This window comes from Microcaecilia unicolor, chromosome 9 (assembly GCF_901765095.1).
Source record: "Microcaecilia unicolor chromosome 9, aMicUni1.1, whole genome shotgun sequence".
NCBI lineage: Eukaryota > Metazoa > Chordata > Amphibia > Gymnophiona > Siphonopidae > Microcaecilia > Microcaecilia unicolor.
The window spans coordinates 26,765,192-26,783,052 of NC_044039.1; the positions used below are offsets into that span (position 1 = coordinate 26,765,192).

Here is a 17,861-nt window from a genome sequence, read left to right on the forward strand (position 1 = left end):
CAAACTGCAGGCAGAGTCGTGATTTACATGCATCCTTTTAAAATATGCATATTCATTTCTCAGTGGTTTTGTTTTACTCATGATTTCTTCTAGTATTTTATGGGCGTAATCATAGGCGCCCTGTAGAAGAGGCTTGGGGAGGCTAACCTGCTTATAATCGAACGAGAAAAACGCCCAAGTTCCGACCTAAATCGGGAGATGGACGTTTATCTCACAAAAACGAATAAAGCGGTATAATCGAAAGCCGATTTTTGGACGTTTTCAACTGCACTCCGTCGTCGCGATGCGGACAAAGTTGATGGGGGCGTGTCAGAGGTGTGGCGAAGGCGGAACTGGGGCGTGGTTATCTGCCGAACAAAGATGGGCGCATTTCACCGATAATGGGAAAAAAGTATGCGTTTTTAGCTAGAATTTAGGACACTTTTCCTGAACCCTGTTTTTTCACGAATAAGGCCCCAAAAAGTGCCCTAAATGACCAGATGACCACTGGAGGGAATCGGGGATGACCCCCCTGACTCCCCCAGTGGTCACTAACCCCCTCCCACCACAAAAATGATGTTTCACAACTTTTTATTTTCACCCTCAAATGTCATACCCACCTCCCTGGCAGCAGTATGCAGGTCACTGGAGGAGTTGTTAGGGGGTGCAGTGGACTTCAGGCAGGTGGACCCAGGCCCATCCCCCCCTACCTGTTACAATTGTGCTGCTTAATGCTTATTAGTCGTCCAACCCCCCAAACCCACTGTACCCACATGTAGGTGCCCCCCTTCACCCCTTAGGGCTATAGTAATGGTGTAGACTTGTGGGCAGTGGGTTTTGAGGGGATTTGGGGGGCTCAACACACAAGGGAAGGGTGCTATGCACCTGGGAGCTCTTTTACCATTTTTTTTGTTTTGTAAAAGTGCCCCCTAGGGTGCCCGGTTGGTGTCCTGGCATGTGAGGGGGACCAGTGCACTACGAATCCTGGCCCCCCCGAACAAATGCCTTGGATTTATTCGTTTTTAAGCTGGGCGCTTTCATTTTCCATTATCGCTGAAAACCAAAAACGCCCAGCTCACAAATTGTCGAATAAAATGGACGTCTATTTTTTCCCAAAATACGGTTCGGTTCGCCCCTTCACGGACCCGTTCTCGGAGATAAACGCCCATGGAGATAGGCGTTTCTGTTCGATTATGCCCCTCTATGCCTCCCCAGCCCCAACTGCCACCTTTCCTTCTCTTCTGCTGGCACCGCTGCAGGGACTTTGTCTTCCCGGGTTGACAGCAGCATTAACAGCAATACAAAGACGCATGGGACCAGGTTCCTCCACACACTGCTGCTGTCTCTGCCGGTCACTCCCTCTGCACAGAAAGTTTAGATCAGAGGGGGCGTGACTGACAGAGTTAGCGGTGGCGCTTGAAGAAGGCTACTTCTGGCTGTCTTGCGTTGCTTTTAATGCTGACTGCTTCCGGCCTGCACCTTCGACGCAACACTACAAGAGGGTGAGTGGGCGGGAAGTAGGGGAGATGAGAAAGCGGTGATGCTGGGTTGGGAGAAAGGGGGAAAGCAGAGAAAAGAGATGAGGTAATGATGGAGGAGAAGAGACAGAAAACGGGTAACGCCAGATTAGGGAGAAGAGACACAGAAAGAGATAGTAGGTAATGCTGGATGGTGCTGAAGAGACACGAGAGAGAAACAGGTAGGGTTACTACTACTATTTAGCATTTCTATAGCGCTACAAGGCGTACGCAGGTGCACAAACATAGAAGAAAGACAGTCCCTGCTCAAAGAGCTTACAATCTAATAGACAAAAAATAAATAAAGTAAGCAAATCAAATCAATTAATGTGAACGGAAGGAAGAGAGGAGGGTAGGTGGAGGCGAGTGGTTACAAGTCAAAAGCAATGTGAAAGAGGTGGGCTTTCAGTCTAGATTTTAAAGGTGGCCAAGGATGGGGCAAGACATAGGGGCTCAGGAAGTTTATTCCAGGCGTAGGGTGCAGCGAGACAGAAGGCGCGAAGTCTGGAGTTGGCAGTAGTGGAGAAGGGAACAGATAAGAAGGATTTATCCATGGAGCGGAGTGCACGGGAAGGGGTGTAGGGAAGGACGACTGTGGAGAGATACTGGGGAGCAGCAGAGTGAGTACACTTATAGGTTAGTAGAAGAAGTTTGTACAGGATGCGAAAATGGATAGAGAGCCAGTGAAGCGACTTGAGGAGAGGGTAGTATGAGTAAAGCGACCTTGGCGGAAGACGAGACGGGCAGCAGAGTTTTGAACCGATTGGAGAGGGGAGAGGTGACTAAGTGGGAGGCCAGCAAGAAGCAGATTGCAGTAGTCTAAACGAGAGGCGACAAGCGTGTGGACGAGGGTTTTGGTAGAGTGCTCGGAAAGAAAGGGGCGAATTTTACGGATGTTGTAAAGAAAGAAACGACAGGTCTTGGCAATCTGCTGGATATGATCAGAGAAGGAGAGAGAAGGGTCAAAGATGATCCAAGGTTTCGAGCTGAGGAGACAGGGAGAATGAGAGAGCCATCAACAGAAATAGAAAACGGGGGGAGTGGGGAGGTGGGTTTGGGGGTTAGCATATGTCTGGGTTTCCCCAGACATGTTCTCTTTTTGGAGGCACCACAGGGCATCCGGGCAGGCTTATCCAGCCTGCCCGTTTGTCCGGTTTTGCTGGCAGGTGGGGCTCAGGGTGCTCTCCTCCCCTCACGTACCATATCATCACGTTCTGGTGGTCTAGTGGCCTCTTTGAGTCTTCGGTGCGGGAAAGAATCCCACTCTTTCCTGCCCAGCGCTGCCACAGACCTGCTCGCTGCTGGCCCTACTTCGAAATGGCTACCGAGACTTCAACCACTGTGGCGGCCTTGTGAGACTTCTGCAGGGACCTTGTTGCAAATTTCAGGCATAGCTGTACAAGCCAAACTAAAGGAAAGATAGAGGTTGATGTTTAAAACTGTAACTAGTTATGTTCTGGATGCATACTGAAATAACTGGAAGATGTAATTACCTGCTTTAAACCTCAAGTAAAGTGTCAGGTTCTCGGAGAACCACAAAATGTTTGTGCTAACCGGTTATTAAATCTGAGAAACAGCAAAGACACTGGGAGGCCCCCGGGGAAGAACCCTTGCATGAAAAGTGAATGTTTGCATGGCCTGAACAGCCGGGGGAGAGGAGGAGGAGAAGGAGGAACTACATATAGTTACAACATTTTGCAAGGTTTATTTAGCAGGCTTGATATTTAGGTGTTTAATCATAATCAACTCAAGGAAATCCGAGATGGGTGGGGTATGTCAAACTGGAAGCAGTAGATAGTTTGGACTTGTTTTATCACTAATAACTAGCCTCTAGAATAACAGTGTTGAACGGCTGGGTGTTATCATAAGAAAACAACGAAAAATGTATTTCACTCAAAAGTCAAAGCAAAGTTAACAAAACAGGAAACTACTTGGGAACATAGCTAGACTGTTTTGCCACAGAAAATATATTTGTTTTATTGGTTAAGGTCTAAGGGGACCCTGGCAAAGGAAGGCTTTGCAGCTCTGATTTTCTTCAGATGTCATCAGTCCGTGATTATGATGGGTACTGAACGTTGTGGGGGCCGTCTGTGAGTTTCGAGGTTCACAGACCCAATCGCTTCATTTCTCTTCCCATTATGGAAACTGCATGTTTGAAACCAAATCAATGTGGAATCTGGTGGCCAATATTTAAAATGATTTAACTGGCCGGAAATGGCCGCCAATGGGTTAAATAGCTTCAGTGGCGTTCCTAGGGGGGCTGACACCCGGGGTGGATCGCCAATGCGATCCCCCCTCGGCGAAAGGACACCCCCCCCCGCGAAAGAACCCCCCGCCCAGGTGCACGCCGCTGGGGAGGGGGAGTGCCGCGCGCGCGCCTGTTCCATGCTCCCTCTGCCCCGGAACAGGCTACTTCCTCTCCCTGTTCCGGGGCAGAGGGAGCATGGAACGAACGACGGATAGGCGCGCGGCACCCCCCCAGCGGCGTGCACCCGGGGTGGACCGCCCCCCGCCCTAGGAACGCCACTGAATAGCTTGTTCTTGGCTATCGGGTCATTTTCAGTGGTGGCACTTACACAGTTATCTTTACTGAAAATGACCCGTCCGCTGAATTCAAAAGCGGCTAACTTGTGGGCATTCTGGAGCGGAATCGGGTTAAGTGCCGATATTCTGCCCTTCACTGCCTAAGTAAACCACTTAAATCAGGCCACATAAGTAAGCAGTCCTATCTTTAAGCGGTTTGGCCTATGCGGTCAAGGTCTGAATATTGACTTAGCCGGCTATGTGTTAGCCGGCTCAAAAACAAAAATGGATTTTCAGTGAGGAGGCCCGGACAGGGCCTGGCATTGAATATCTGGGAATAGCGCAAAGCACTCGCTGCCGCCAGTTGAATATCAGGGGGCCAAAATTCATTTTTCCTTGCCATTTGGTTACCGTTGCCCTCTACAGCTCACCTTTGTGTTGGGTCATGCTAGCTGTTGTATAAGTCTCTATGATCTCTCAAGGAACTGGAGGGGTTTACCTGGGTAGATACCCACTTCTTATTGTTGCAGTGCTGGGAAATAAAGCCAGTAGTTGAGACCATTTAACTAGCCTAAGAGTGTTTCAGCATATTGCAAGCCCTAGCCTTAAGAAAATGATCTAGTGATGACTGACCAAGCAGTAGGACTGAGCAAGTTTTTCCACAAAGTGTGCTGTTTCATACTGGAATAAACCACTGGCGAAGGGCTGCCAAGGAAAACTGACAGAGTGCTGTTACAAATCCTATAGAGAGGCCTGTCCTGCCTGCCAATGGCATGTGAAAACCCAAATGAAAATTCCTGTGAAAACTGGAAGATTGATATATGGCAAAGCACCCACCATCCTCTCCACAAAAAAAAAAAAAGTGTTTCTTCGTATTTCCTCTGAGGCGCATTCTCCCCCCCTCTTCCACCATCAAATTATGGCCCCTCCTCTTTCAGTTTGTTTTCCTTAGAGGGTAATTTTATGTAAGAAGAACAAAAGGGCACCCATTTGCAAACTAATTTATAAAGACACATAGGCTTGAAGACTTATCTTTTTTAAAAAAGCTCTTGATGGGATTTTTGTAGAACTGGCTGTACATTGAGGGATCTGGGCCTGCTCCTTGACTGTCTTCCACTCTTCTCCTTGGTTTCTCTATTTTGTCCTGTTCGTTGATGGCCCTTTTTTCCTGCTCACATTAGTCTATAAACCACTTTGTGTGTTCGCTCGTAAGGCAGTATATCAAGCAGGGGCGTAGCCAGACCTTGCGGTGGGAGGGGACCAGAGCCTGAGGTGGGGGAGGGGCACATTTTGCTCTGCCACCCTGCCGCCACACCGCCCCCCACCGCTCGCTGCCGCCTGTGCACCTCACCCACTGCCGAAGCAAATACCTTGGCTGGCGGGGGTCACAAATCACACCAGCTGACGTGTTATCAGTGCCGGTCTCCGGCGCCGCCATGTTGCCGCCCTGCTCTGTCTTCCCCTCATGACCTGCACACTCCTTTAGTGAATGGAGCATGCCAGTTTCACTAAAAGGAGCGTGCCGGACATGAGGGGAAGACAGAGCAGGGCAGGCCACTCAGCGACACCGGAGACGGCGCTGAACAATACTTCTGCTGGCGGGAGTTGGGACCCTTGCCAGCAAAACCAGGGGCCCAGGCCCCCATTGGCCCCCACCTAGCTATGCCACTGATATCCAAGTGACCAATAATGGAAAAGAGAAACATAGGGGTCAATATTCAAATTGTTTAACCAAGCAGGAGAGGCCCCTGCCTGGTTAAACTGCGCTGAGCTGGCCGGCCTCCGATATTCCACAGCAATTAACCAGGTAGTGACACTGAATATCTCCGCTTAGTGGCCAATCCCTAACTGATTAGGTTAGAGGCGATCTGGGGGTGGAGCTTCGGCAAGCCAGCACTTACCTGGTTAGCAGCTATATTGTGTCCACTAACCCAGCTGTGCAAGCGCATAACATTAGGACAGCAAAAAGGCTAAGAATATATCCAGATTTAATTTCTGCCCCCCCTCCCCAAGCCCCGCCAGCTGAAGACCTCCTCCCTGCCAACTGAACTTACATCTTGAGCAGCCTCCAACATTGTCCCCAAGCCGTTTCTGTCAGCTCCAGGCCTCCATGTGTGCTCAGTTTCACGCATGCACTAAACTGAGCATGAGTGGGTGAGTGGGAGGGATGGGGGTCTGCGGCTGGAAGCAGCAGCTCAGGGACAGTGCCGGCGGCTGCACAAAATGTAAGTTCTTTCAGCAGGGAGGAGGTCTTTGGCTTGTGGGGCTTGGGGATTCCCGCCAGCCACACTAAGAGAGAACAAATTTTGAGTGGGCCTGAGCCCAAAATGGGTGGGCCCCGGCTGAGCCTACTTCTAGGTGCGAGATTTACACAAGCTGTAGGGCTGTGGTAAGTGATCGTGCCTTAAATGTAAATGTATTTATAGCTACTAATGCTAGTATTTTGTAAAAAAAAAAAAAAGCAGGCACCTACTTTTTTAATAGAATAGCTTTAAAGGAGGTGTAATCACCAGCACCTTTAATAGGCACCCTGCAATGGAAGTACAAAATAAAGTACTGTATACAATATGTAAACAGCTTTGATTTTAACCACAGAAAGGCGGTATACCAAGCTCCGTTCCCTTTCCTTTGTCCTTACCCTGCACAGGCTGTTTTTCACTATTAAAAAAAATAGTTCCTTCGAGCTAGTGGTTGGAATTCTGCTATAAGTGTGAGTGGGCACATCAGTGAGTAACTGTGTGAAAGTGACCGTGTCATTCATCTTGGCTTGTTGGTCTGAATCTGGTTAAGTCGAGAGGTTAGAGTACGTTTCTGCAATTTGCATTATGTGCAGTGCATCCTTTTAACAGCCAGATGTCTTAAGTGTATTTCCGATAGATACTTGTTTCTATCTGGCCCTAAATGGGTATCAAACCGTGGGTCAGGTGGCATTGTTATTTGGAGAAGTTGGAAGCTGGTCCAATAGCCAGACTATGGAAGAATATTTCTGCATAACATGCTATTTCTGATGATCTGTGGGCCTTAAAAAAAAATAATGCGTTGTGCTTTATTGCTTGAGCAACCTAATTGGGCTTCGAATGATTTTATTGAAAGTAAAGGTTATTCAATCCATGTGCACCTAAAATTAAACACAAACGAGGCTTGTTCTTTTGATTTTGGCTGACCTTTAAGGAGCAGTTTGTAACAGTGCAAAAGGTACTTCTTTCTGTGGCTGTTAGGAGAGCAATAAAAATACCATCCTGTGGAAGGGCAGCCCATGGAAGGAATGTCAACATACTGGAACTAATTTAGGAGGCTGTGCCAGAATCAGACCTAAGGAGCACATGGACAGTTCTGACTGTTCCAAAGCACGAAACTCAGCCATACACCTCTTAAACCAGCAAACTGAACTTCTTACCATGGAGTTATCTCACTAAGAGGTACTGAACTTCTTTCGTTCCTGCCAAAAAAGCTGGGAGGACCTGGAGGGACTGACTGAAGAGGACCGGAATCCCAGTGAAAGTTGGCCTTATTCAGAATCCAAAAAACAGTTCCAAGGACCCGGCATGACCGTATTTCGGCAGCTATGCCTGCATCAGTGGCGTACCGAGGGCGGGACGGTGGGGGTGGTCCGCCCTGGGTGCACGCTGCAGGAGGGGTGCAGGGAGCAGCTGCGTGGCTGTCAGCTCAGCTAGTTCTCTGCTCCTTCTGCTGTTACTTCCTGTTCCGGGGCAGAGGGAGCAGGGAACCAGCGGAGACGACAGCTGTGCGGCTGCTCCCAGCACCCCAGCAGGTAAGAAGAATGCACCTGGGGGGGGGGGGGGCTTGGAGGTGCTGTGCTGGGGGGATGACGCTGCACCTGGGGGGGGGGGGGTGTCGTGCTGCACCCGGGGGAAGGGGGTGCACAGCGGCAATCCGCCCCGGGTGGCAGCCGACCAAGGAACGCCACTGGCCTGCATCAGGCATATGAAGGTCTGATGGGATATAACCAGGGGCGTAGCTAGGTGGGGCCAGGGGGCATAGGCCCCCACAGATTTAGTCCGGGCCCCCTCCACTTTTGACCCCCCTCCCCGCCGATCCTTCCCTGCCACTTTCGATCCCCCGCCATTGCTGCAAGGTACCTTTGTTGGCGGGGGTCCCCAACCCTCACCAGCCTTAGTCTTCTTCAGCGCCGGTCTCCGGTGCGTTTGCTCACTTCACTGATGCTGTGCTGTGAGTCCTGATGCCTGGTGAAACAGGGGCTCTCTGTAGAACGTACCTAATAGTTCAAGCCACAAACGAGATAAGTGTCTTTTGCTTCTTTAAATAAAGACATTGATAAAGGATAATAGAAACATAATATAAAAAATGTATGAAATATTTAGCAAAGCAATTTATGCAGAGGTTTTTAACTCGTGTAGAAGCTCGCCAGAAGTTCACATTCAAGAAATTGATTTTCAAGTGGTGAACTCTGTGCAGCGAGGCATTCACACAGGAGAAACTAGAGGAGAATGCCGAGCATTTGAAGTCTCTTTTTTCCTCTATATAATAACGTAGCATAAACGTGCTTGAGAGAGTATTACTTGCTATACATAGATATTAGAATTGTATCTCAGCAAGTACCAGATGAAGATTAAAGTATACAGGAAAGGGCAGAAAAACCCCTATACATGAAAACGTCTCAAAAAGAAGTATAACATTGGTTCAGGCCGAACATTGTAAAGTAGAAAAAAGTTTGTCTAATCAAAATATGCCACCAGTGGTTTTACCTTATATGAGTTTTCTGTCTTCATGACTGAATAATGTAGCTGGGATCACAAACTAATAACTTTATTTTTTTAAATTGATTTCTGTCCAGAACCCCTGTGTGCTCTGACAGATTCTAATATTAAAGAGCAATGATTCGAGATCTTTCCAAGTAGGATTTTAAAGATGAAACTTTGTACATCATGGAGGAGTTAAAACATATAGGAGGCGAGTTTGAAAATCCGCCGTGCAAGAATAGAAATACCTGCAGACTTTGCACTGCCTATTTGTGTGGGAAAGTATCCATAAGTACATAAGTAGTGCCATACTGGGAAAGACCAAAGGTCCATCTAGCCCAGCATCCTGTCACCGACAGTGGCCAAATCCAGGTCCAAGGGCACCTGCACGCTCCCAAACCGTAAAACATTCCAGACAAGTTATACCTTAAAAATGCGGATATTTTTCCAAGTCCATTTAATAGTGGTCTATGGACTTGTTCCTTTAGGAATCTATCTAACCCCTTTTTAAACTCCGTCAAGCTAACCGCCCGTACCACGTTCTCCGGCAACGAATTCCAGAGTCTAATTACACGTTGGGTGAAGAAAAATTTTCTCCGATTCGTTTTAAATTTACCCACACTGTAGCTTCAACTCATGCCCTCTAGTCCTAGTATTTTTGGATAGCGTGAACAGTCGCTTCACATCCACCCGATCCATTCCACTCATTATTTTATACACTTCTATCATATCTCCCCTCAGCCGTCTCTTCTCCAAGCTGAAAGCCCTAGCCTTCTCAGCCTCTCTTCATAGGAAAGTCGTCCCATCCCCACTATCATTTTCGTCGCCCTTCGCTGTACCTTTTCCAATTCTACTATATCTTTTTTGAGATACGGAGACCAGTACTGAACACAATACTCCAGGTGCGGTCGCACCATGGAGCGATAGAACGGCATTATAACATCCGCACACCTGGACTCCATACCCTTCCTAATAACACCCAACATCTATTCGCTTTCCTAGCCGCAGCAGCACACTGAGCAGAAGGTTTCAGCATATCATCGACGACGGACACCCAGATCCCCTTTCTTGATCCGTAACTCCTAACGCGGAACCTTGCAAGACGTAGCTATAATTCGGGTTCCTCTTACCCACATGCATCACTTTGCACTTGTCAACATTGAACTTCATCTGCACTTGCACGCCCATTCTCCCAGTCTCGCAAGGTCCTCTGTAATCGTTCACATTCCTCCTGCGACTTGACGACCCTGAATAATTTTGTGTCATCGGCGAATTTAATTACCTCACTAGTTATTCCCATCTCTAGGTCATTTATAAATACATTAAAAAGCAACGGACCCAGCACAGACCCCTGCGGGACCCCACTAACTACCCTCCTCCACTGAGAATACTGGCCACGCAATCCTACTCTCTGCTTCCTATCTTTCAACCAGTTCTAATCCATAATAATACCCTACCTCCGATTCCATGACTCTGCAATTTCTTCAGGAGTCTTCGTGCGGCACTTTGTCAAACGCCTTCTGAAATCCAGATATACAATATCAACCGGCTCCCCATTGTCCACATGTTTGCTTACCCCCTCAAAAAAATGCATTAGATGGTGAGGCAAGACTTCCCTTCACTAAATCCGTGCTGACTTTGTCTCATCAGTCCATGTTTTTGCAAATGCACTTGAACTGCCCCCCCCCCCCCACCACCACCCCCACTCCTGCAGATAAATGTTTATATGCTGTTTTGCTTTCAAAAGCCCACCTAACTCAAGGTCTCTTCCCGAAGGAAAAGAGTAATATTCTACAACACCCCGATACCGAAGGACACCACCAAAAAGCAAATGAAATCACCAACTACTGACCAGTAGCATCCATCCCGCTGTCAGTCAAACTGATGGAAAGTATGGTAGCCAAACAACTAACAGACTATATAAACAATTCTCAATATTACACGAATCACAGTCTGGCTTTCGCCCGTACACAGCACAGAAACATACTACTCACTCTACTAGCCAATTCAAGCGGGAAATAGCAATAGGAAACAACATCCTCCTCCTCCAATTCGACATGGTAAACCATAACATATTAATAAGATTACTTGACAATTCGGGATTGCTGGCAACATACTTAACTGGATCAAGGGTTTCCTAACCACAAGAACGTATCAGGTAGAGTCAAAATCAAACATATCATCACCGTGGAAAGCAGATTGCGGAGTACCACAAGGCTCACCGCTATCCCCGATCCTCTTCAACCTAATGATGACCCCACTAGCCAAGGCCTTATCCAACCAAGGTCTTAACCCTTTCATCTATGCAGACGATGTCACTATATACATCCCTTACAGATCCACACTGACAGAAACGGCTAACGAAGTCAAGACTGGCTTGAATACCATGGACTCTTGGGCAAATGCATTTCAACTAAAACTCAATAACTCACTGTCTATCCTTTCATCCCAACACACCAAGGACAATCCCACAACTATCAACACCCCAGACCACACCTTCCCTGTCTCAGACAGCCTGAAAATCCTCAGCGTTACACTGGACCGCAACATTGCACTAGAAAACCAAGTAAAATCCATAACAAAGAAATGTTCTACTCAATGTGAAACTCAAACATGTGAAACAATACTTCCCGAGGGAAACATTTTGCAACCTGATACAATCGATGGTACTGAGCCATGCTGACTACTGCAATGGAATCTACGCAGGATGCAAAGAACAAATCCTAAAGAAACTTCAGACTGCACAAAACACGGCTGCAAGACTCATCTTCGGAAAAACACGATTTGAAAGCGCAAAACCCCTTCGCGAAAAACTACACTGGCTCCCAATCAAAGAACGCATTGCCTTCAAAATCTGTACTATGGTTCACAAAATTATATACGGTGAAGCACCAGATTACATGACAGACTTAATCGACCTACCAGCTAGAAACTTATCCGTATCACACGAACGTACCTAAATCTACACTACCCAAGCTGCAAAGGACTCAAATACAATCAACTTACGCATCCAGTTTTTCCCACATCAGCACACAACTGTGGAACACACTACCCAAAGACTTGAAAACCATTTACGATCATCTGCACTTGAGAAAGACACTCAAGACCCCCACCTGTTTAAAAAGGCATACCCTAGAGATCCAACGTAATTGCCTGATCTCTGCGCACAACAACTTAAAAGTTCGTAATGGCCATCACCGACTCTCCCGTCGAACGATTCCTCTATTTGGTTCTACCACATGAACCGAACCCTACTACAACTTCACCTTGTATTGTTTACACCGGAGTCTGCAACTGCTCTCCGGCACTATGTAAGCCACATTGAACCTACAAAGAGGTGGGAAAATGTGGGATACAAATGTAACAAATAAATAAACTCATTCCCATGTTTACCAAGTACATTCACCCTCATAGATTTCAAGTGAATCAATTAGCATGACAGGGATCAAGAATGTAAAAGCATTATAGAACGATAATTCAAAAATTTGGCTAATTGTAAGAGTAGAGTATTTCTGATCGAAATCTTGTGTTACTGGCATCAGTCATAGAGGGCAATAGCCTGTTCTAGAATGGTATGTGGGTACCTATATTCCATTATAGAATACTAAAGTAACCCACTATTGGCTGTGATAACCCTGGGTCCTGGGCTCTTTCAGCCCTCCGGGCAGTTGCTCCACACTCCCAGCTTTGTATTTTCCCCAAGTCCAGGTCAGAGCCGTAAACTGATTCGGTCCAGGTTTTTCCTCTTTATTTCAGCCAGCAAAGTATTCCAATAGGTCCAGCAAACACAAGAAAGCAAAAATGCACAGTCCAATAATTCAAACAGGGGTGTCCAGTTCAAATGTTCAAACAATCTCCTTACAGCAGTCTGCCCTTCCACTATAGAAGGGTTGGCAGCTTACGTTCCACTCTGCAGCTCTGATCTCCCTATGGCCTCCCACAGCTGCCTTTTTCAGTACCTTGAATTGTGCTTCATGAGGTCTCCCATTCCATTTCAATACCTTTTGCTTCAGGGCTGGGGGGTCCCTGCTTCCAGGCTGTCCATGACCTCAACTCCTTTCCTGCCATGCTCACTCCTCCTCCTCCTTTCTCACCTCTGTCTGGTTTTCAGCTGGGCGTCTGAATGCTCCTCCCCTCCCCTTCCTCTGAGAGGAGACATCCCATATTATTTATTTATTTATTATTTATTTATTTAGATTTTGCTCACACCTTTTTCAGTAGTAGCTCAAGGTGAGTTACATTCAGGTACACTGGATATTTCTCTGGCCCAGGAGGGCTCACAATCTAAGTTTGTATATTGTTTCTTTACCCAAGAAACTGGGCTTATTCCCAGGCATGTCCCTAGTGAACACCCGGGGTAAGTTCAGCTGTACTCCTGAAGGAGTTACCTACCCTGTTCCATTCTCTCTGAGAGCATCCCGGGTCTTCCTTCTCTCCCTTGTATCTATGTCCCAGAGCCCTTTCTGTGGAGATGAGCCTGCCTCATCACATGGTACACATTATATCTGCACACCCACAGTTGTGCCAGCCATAGACCTGGCATAATTGCAGTCACATGAATGCAGCACGAATACGTGTAGCATACTCTATTCTGTAAGTTACGTGCATAAGTTAGAGCCCCACCCATTGCCCACCCATGCTTTTCACTGATAAGGAAGGCAATGAGAGACTTTAAAAGAAGCTTGGCTCAGAGGTAAAAGTTAAAAAAAAAAAACTTGTAAAACTTTTTTACGTATTTTCAAAGCACAATGTAATAAGAGAATTAGTTGGACTACTAGATGATCAAGGGGGAAAATAGGCATTCAGGGAGGACAAGGCCATAGCAGAGAGATTAAATGAATTCTTTTGCTTCAGTTTTCACCACAGGCAGATGTGATACCCATGCCAGAAATGACATCTATCAGTGATGAGTTGGAGGAACTGAAACAAATGTCTGTAAAATCAGAAGATGTAATAGGGCAAATTGGTAAACTAAAGAGTTGCAAATCACCTGGCCTGGATGGTGTACACTCCAGAGTACTGATAGAACTATAAAAATTAAATTACAGGTCCATTATTAGGCATCCTGCCAGTAGTTACATGTGTAAGTGCAAGTATACAGTTAATTTAAATGTACAAAGGATGCATAAACGTGGGCCCCCAGTTATAGAATTTCCCTTCACATTTCCAGTGATTCAAGTGTGGTGGGTCTCAACCCAGTCCTGGAGATGCACTGAGCCAGTTTGGCTCTCAGGATATCCATAATGAATGTAGATTGGTAGTGGTTTTGCATACATTGATTTCACAGTATGTAAACCTACCTCATGTATATTCATCATGGATTAAAACCAGAAAAAGAGATTCAGGCACTGAACAAACAAAAGGTGGAGGAGAGCAAGTACCATAGATAAAACCAGAAAGCCGTATGAACTAGTAAGTGTCAAAGTACAAAGAAAGGTAATTTATTAAGAGATAAGTGATTGCATAAAAAAATATTTATATAAACACAGAAGTACATAAAGCACAACATGGCCATGTTTCAGCATCACACCTGCATTAGTAGAATACATTTGTCCATAAAAACGTTCAGACATACTCTGTGCATTGCCCCAAGGGCATCACTAAAACACTTAGGGCTAGAACTGGTGCCAAAACGCCCCACTATTCTATAAATGATGCTTAAAATTAGGTGCGGTTTACAGAATAGTGTGCTCGGGAATCGCGCCTAACTTTTAAGCGTGGCCATTTCTACCAACTGAAACGTGGTGCAAATCCTCATGCTTAAATTAGACGGAGACCTCCCTTATTCTATAATTATGTATGTAAATCCTAGGAATGTCCCCAATCTACCCATGACCCCCCCCCCCTCCCATTTCCACGTCCCCCTTTTTGACTCGTGCATAACATTTAGGCATGGATCCGGCACCTAAATTTACGCATGTACTTTTCCATTAAATCTAACTAGTGCCAATAATTGCTTAAACAAGCTAATTATTGGTGCTAATTAGCTCATTAGTCAATTAAATTGCATATGCAAATTGGGCACATGCCCAAATTTGTGCAAACAATTTTTAGCGCTTTTTATAGAATTTGGGAGTTAGGGGCCAATTCTCTAAATTGGTGCCTAAATGTAGGTTCAGCAAGGAAGTCGACTTAGTGCCAGTTCTATAATAGCATTAAGGCGTGCCTAACTTGTTCTAGAATAGTAGCACAAAGCTGCTTTGGCGTGCAGATAGTTGGGCGTGACAGCTTACACTAGGTCATAAGAGCATAAGCATTGCCATACCGGGGCAGACTGAAGGTCCATGAAGCCCAGTATCCTGTTTCCAACAGTGGCCAATCCAGGTCACAAGTACCTGTCAAGATCCTAGAATAGTAAAACCTGTTTTAGTCTTCTTATCCTAGAATATGCAGTGGATTTTCCCCATGTCCTTCTTAATAATGGCTTATGGGCTTTTCTTTTAGGAAATTATTCAAACCTTTTTTTTTAAACCCTGCTGAGCTAACTGCTTTTACCACATTCTCTGGCAACAAATTCCAGAGTTTAATTACTCGTTGAGTGAAGAAATATTTTTACGATTCGTTTAAAATTTACTATTTAGTAGCTTCTTGTGTGTCCCCTAGTCCTAGTATTTTTGGAAAGCGTAAACATGCGATTCACATCTACCAGTTCCACTCCACTCATTATTTTATAGACTTCAATCATATCTTCACTCAGGCATCTTTTCTCCAAGCTGAAGAGCCCTAGCCGCTTTAGCCTTTCCTCATAGAGAAGTCATCCCAACCGCCTTATCATTTTCGGCGCTCTTCTCTGTACCTTTTCTAATTCCACTATATCTTTTTTGAGATGCGGTGACCAGAATTGCATACAGTATTCGAGGTGCAGTCGCACCATGGAGACAAAGGCATTATAACATTCTCAGTTTGGTTTTCCTTTCCTTTCCTAATAATACCTAACATTCTATTTGCATTCTTAGCCGCTGCTGCACATCGAGCAGAGGGTTTCAGCGTACCATCAATGCAGGCATAAGCTGGTACATGTAAATGCGCCTTGTAATATGCGCATCTGTTACTATTCTGTAAAGATGCATGCTTTGCTAGCTGGTACAGCCCATTTTATACATTTGAGAAATTGCCTTGAAATTTGAGGCGCTTCAGAGTACTGATGCTACTTGAGCAAAACTATTCTGAAAAGAGCCCAGGTTGAAAAATGTCACCGGTGACTGGCCCCATTTACTAATCTGTCATAAGTATTTGCAGTTGCTGCTAGTTAATGGCAGTGGCGTTCCTAGGGGGGCTGACACCCAGGGCGGATTGCCGATGTGCCCCGCCCCCTGGGTGCAGCGCCCCCCCCTGGAACAGCGTGACGCCGCTGGGGGGGGGGGGTGCCGCGCGCCTGCCGGCTCTTCGTTTTCATGCTCCCTCTGCCCCGGAACAGGAAGTAACCTGTTACGGGGCAAAGGGAGCATGAAAACGAAGAGCCGACAGGCGCGCGGCACCCCCCCCCCCCCCAGCGGCGTGCACCCGGGGCGGTCCGCCCCCACCGCCCCCCCCCTTGGTACGCCACTGGTTAATGGTTAAAATGAATGCATGGCAGCTGTAAAACCTCTGCATTATTTATTTATTTTGAAAATTTATACACCACCTAACTTCTAGGAGGTTTGCAAAAATCCATACATAAAAAACATAAACATCAATTAAAACACACAATACATACACTGAAAATGATAAAACAACATCAAACAAAACAAACAACTGCTACTGCTTTCCCTTTTACGACATCAAAAACGAGTTGCTCTTATTTGAGGGGCCCTTTTACTAAGCCGAGAAGGTGCCTACACGTGCCCAACGCGTGTCAATTATGAGTTACCGTCCGGCTACCGCATGGCCCGTGCGGTAGTTTCATTTTTGATATGTGTCTGCTATGAGGGCCAGAAAATATGTATTTTATTTTCTGGCGCGCAGCGAAAATTGAGCGGTAACTCCGACTTGATGCGCAAAGGTGATTGCCACATGATTAACGTGAGAGACCTTACCGCTAAGTCAATGGCTGGCGGTAAGGTCTCAGAACCAAAATGGGCGCGCGCCAGTTTTTATTTTGCCGCACGTCCATTTTTGGCAAAAATTTTTAAAAGGCCTTTTTTTACAGGCATGCTGAAAAATGGATATGCACGCACCAAAAACACATGCTTACACTAGCGTATCTCATTTTTCAGCGCAACTTAGTAAAAGGACCACTGAACGCTTCAACAGACAGCTGTGGCGTATTTCATTTTGGTGTGGATTTTTTTAGGTGTGATATATAGAATCTAATCCTTAGCGCACAAAGTTGATTTCATAAGTTATAGAATACTGTCAGTTGTGCATGTAACTTAATTGTAAAATTAGCTGCTAATTAATGTTAACCAGTAATTGGCCTTAATTAGTGTTAATTGATACTAATTTGCACTAATTTGCAGTCACATGTCTGACTGCCCTTAGTTGGTATTCCACAAATTGAGCATATCAAATCCATAGCCCACAACTGCATGGGGGGGGGGGGGGGGTAGACTTGGGAGGGGCATGGATGGGTAAGGAGGTCTGCCTAGCACTTAAGTGCGCAGGTTATACAATGCTATCAGTTGCGCGTCTGACAACAGTTAGGCATGAGATTTACACCAGCCATTGAGTTAGCGTAGTTGCTTGCGCCCAAAGTTATTAGCGTAACTGTAGTATTCTGTAATGGCAATTACTTGCATAATTGCCATTTTAGAATTCACATGCCTTTCTAGGGCTCTCTGGGATTTGCCTCTTTGCCAATGATACCAAAGTCTGCAACAGACTAGACACCTCTGAGGGTGTGGATAACATGAGGAAGGACCTAGCGAAGCTTCAAAATTGGTCCAGAATTTGGCAGCTAAGATTTAATGCTAAAACATGCAGGGTTATGCGTTTGGGCTGCAAAAACCCGAGGGAACAGTACAGTTTAGGAGAAACCTCTCTCCCACATGGACTCCCACTCTGTTGCCATCAGGACAGGGCTCTATAGAGCAGTATGGTTAAGCTTCTCAGCCTGATTCGGGTGTTCCTGCTGCATGGGCAGAGACTGCTACGCCACTGGACAGCACTGTGTCGCTGAGCCGAGTTATTCCACCTCTGCCAC

The 17,861-nt window shown here is 46.2% G+C and overlaps 1 protein-coding gene across 1 annotated transcript in view; it reads left to right on the top strand.

Annotated features, from left to right (window-relative positions):
- The first annotated feature begins 13,621 nt into the window (after positions 1 to 13,621).
- LOC115477792 (NUAK family SNF1-like kinase 1) overlaps positions 13,622 to 17,861 on the top strand; it is a 51,465-nt gene continuing 47,225 nt past the window's right edge. The window contains 1 exon segment of the mRNA XM_030214875.1: positions 13,622 to 13,706. Coding sequence (XP_030070735.1) covers positions 13,622 to 13,706 — 85 coding nt within the window.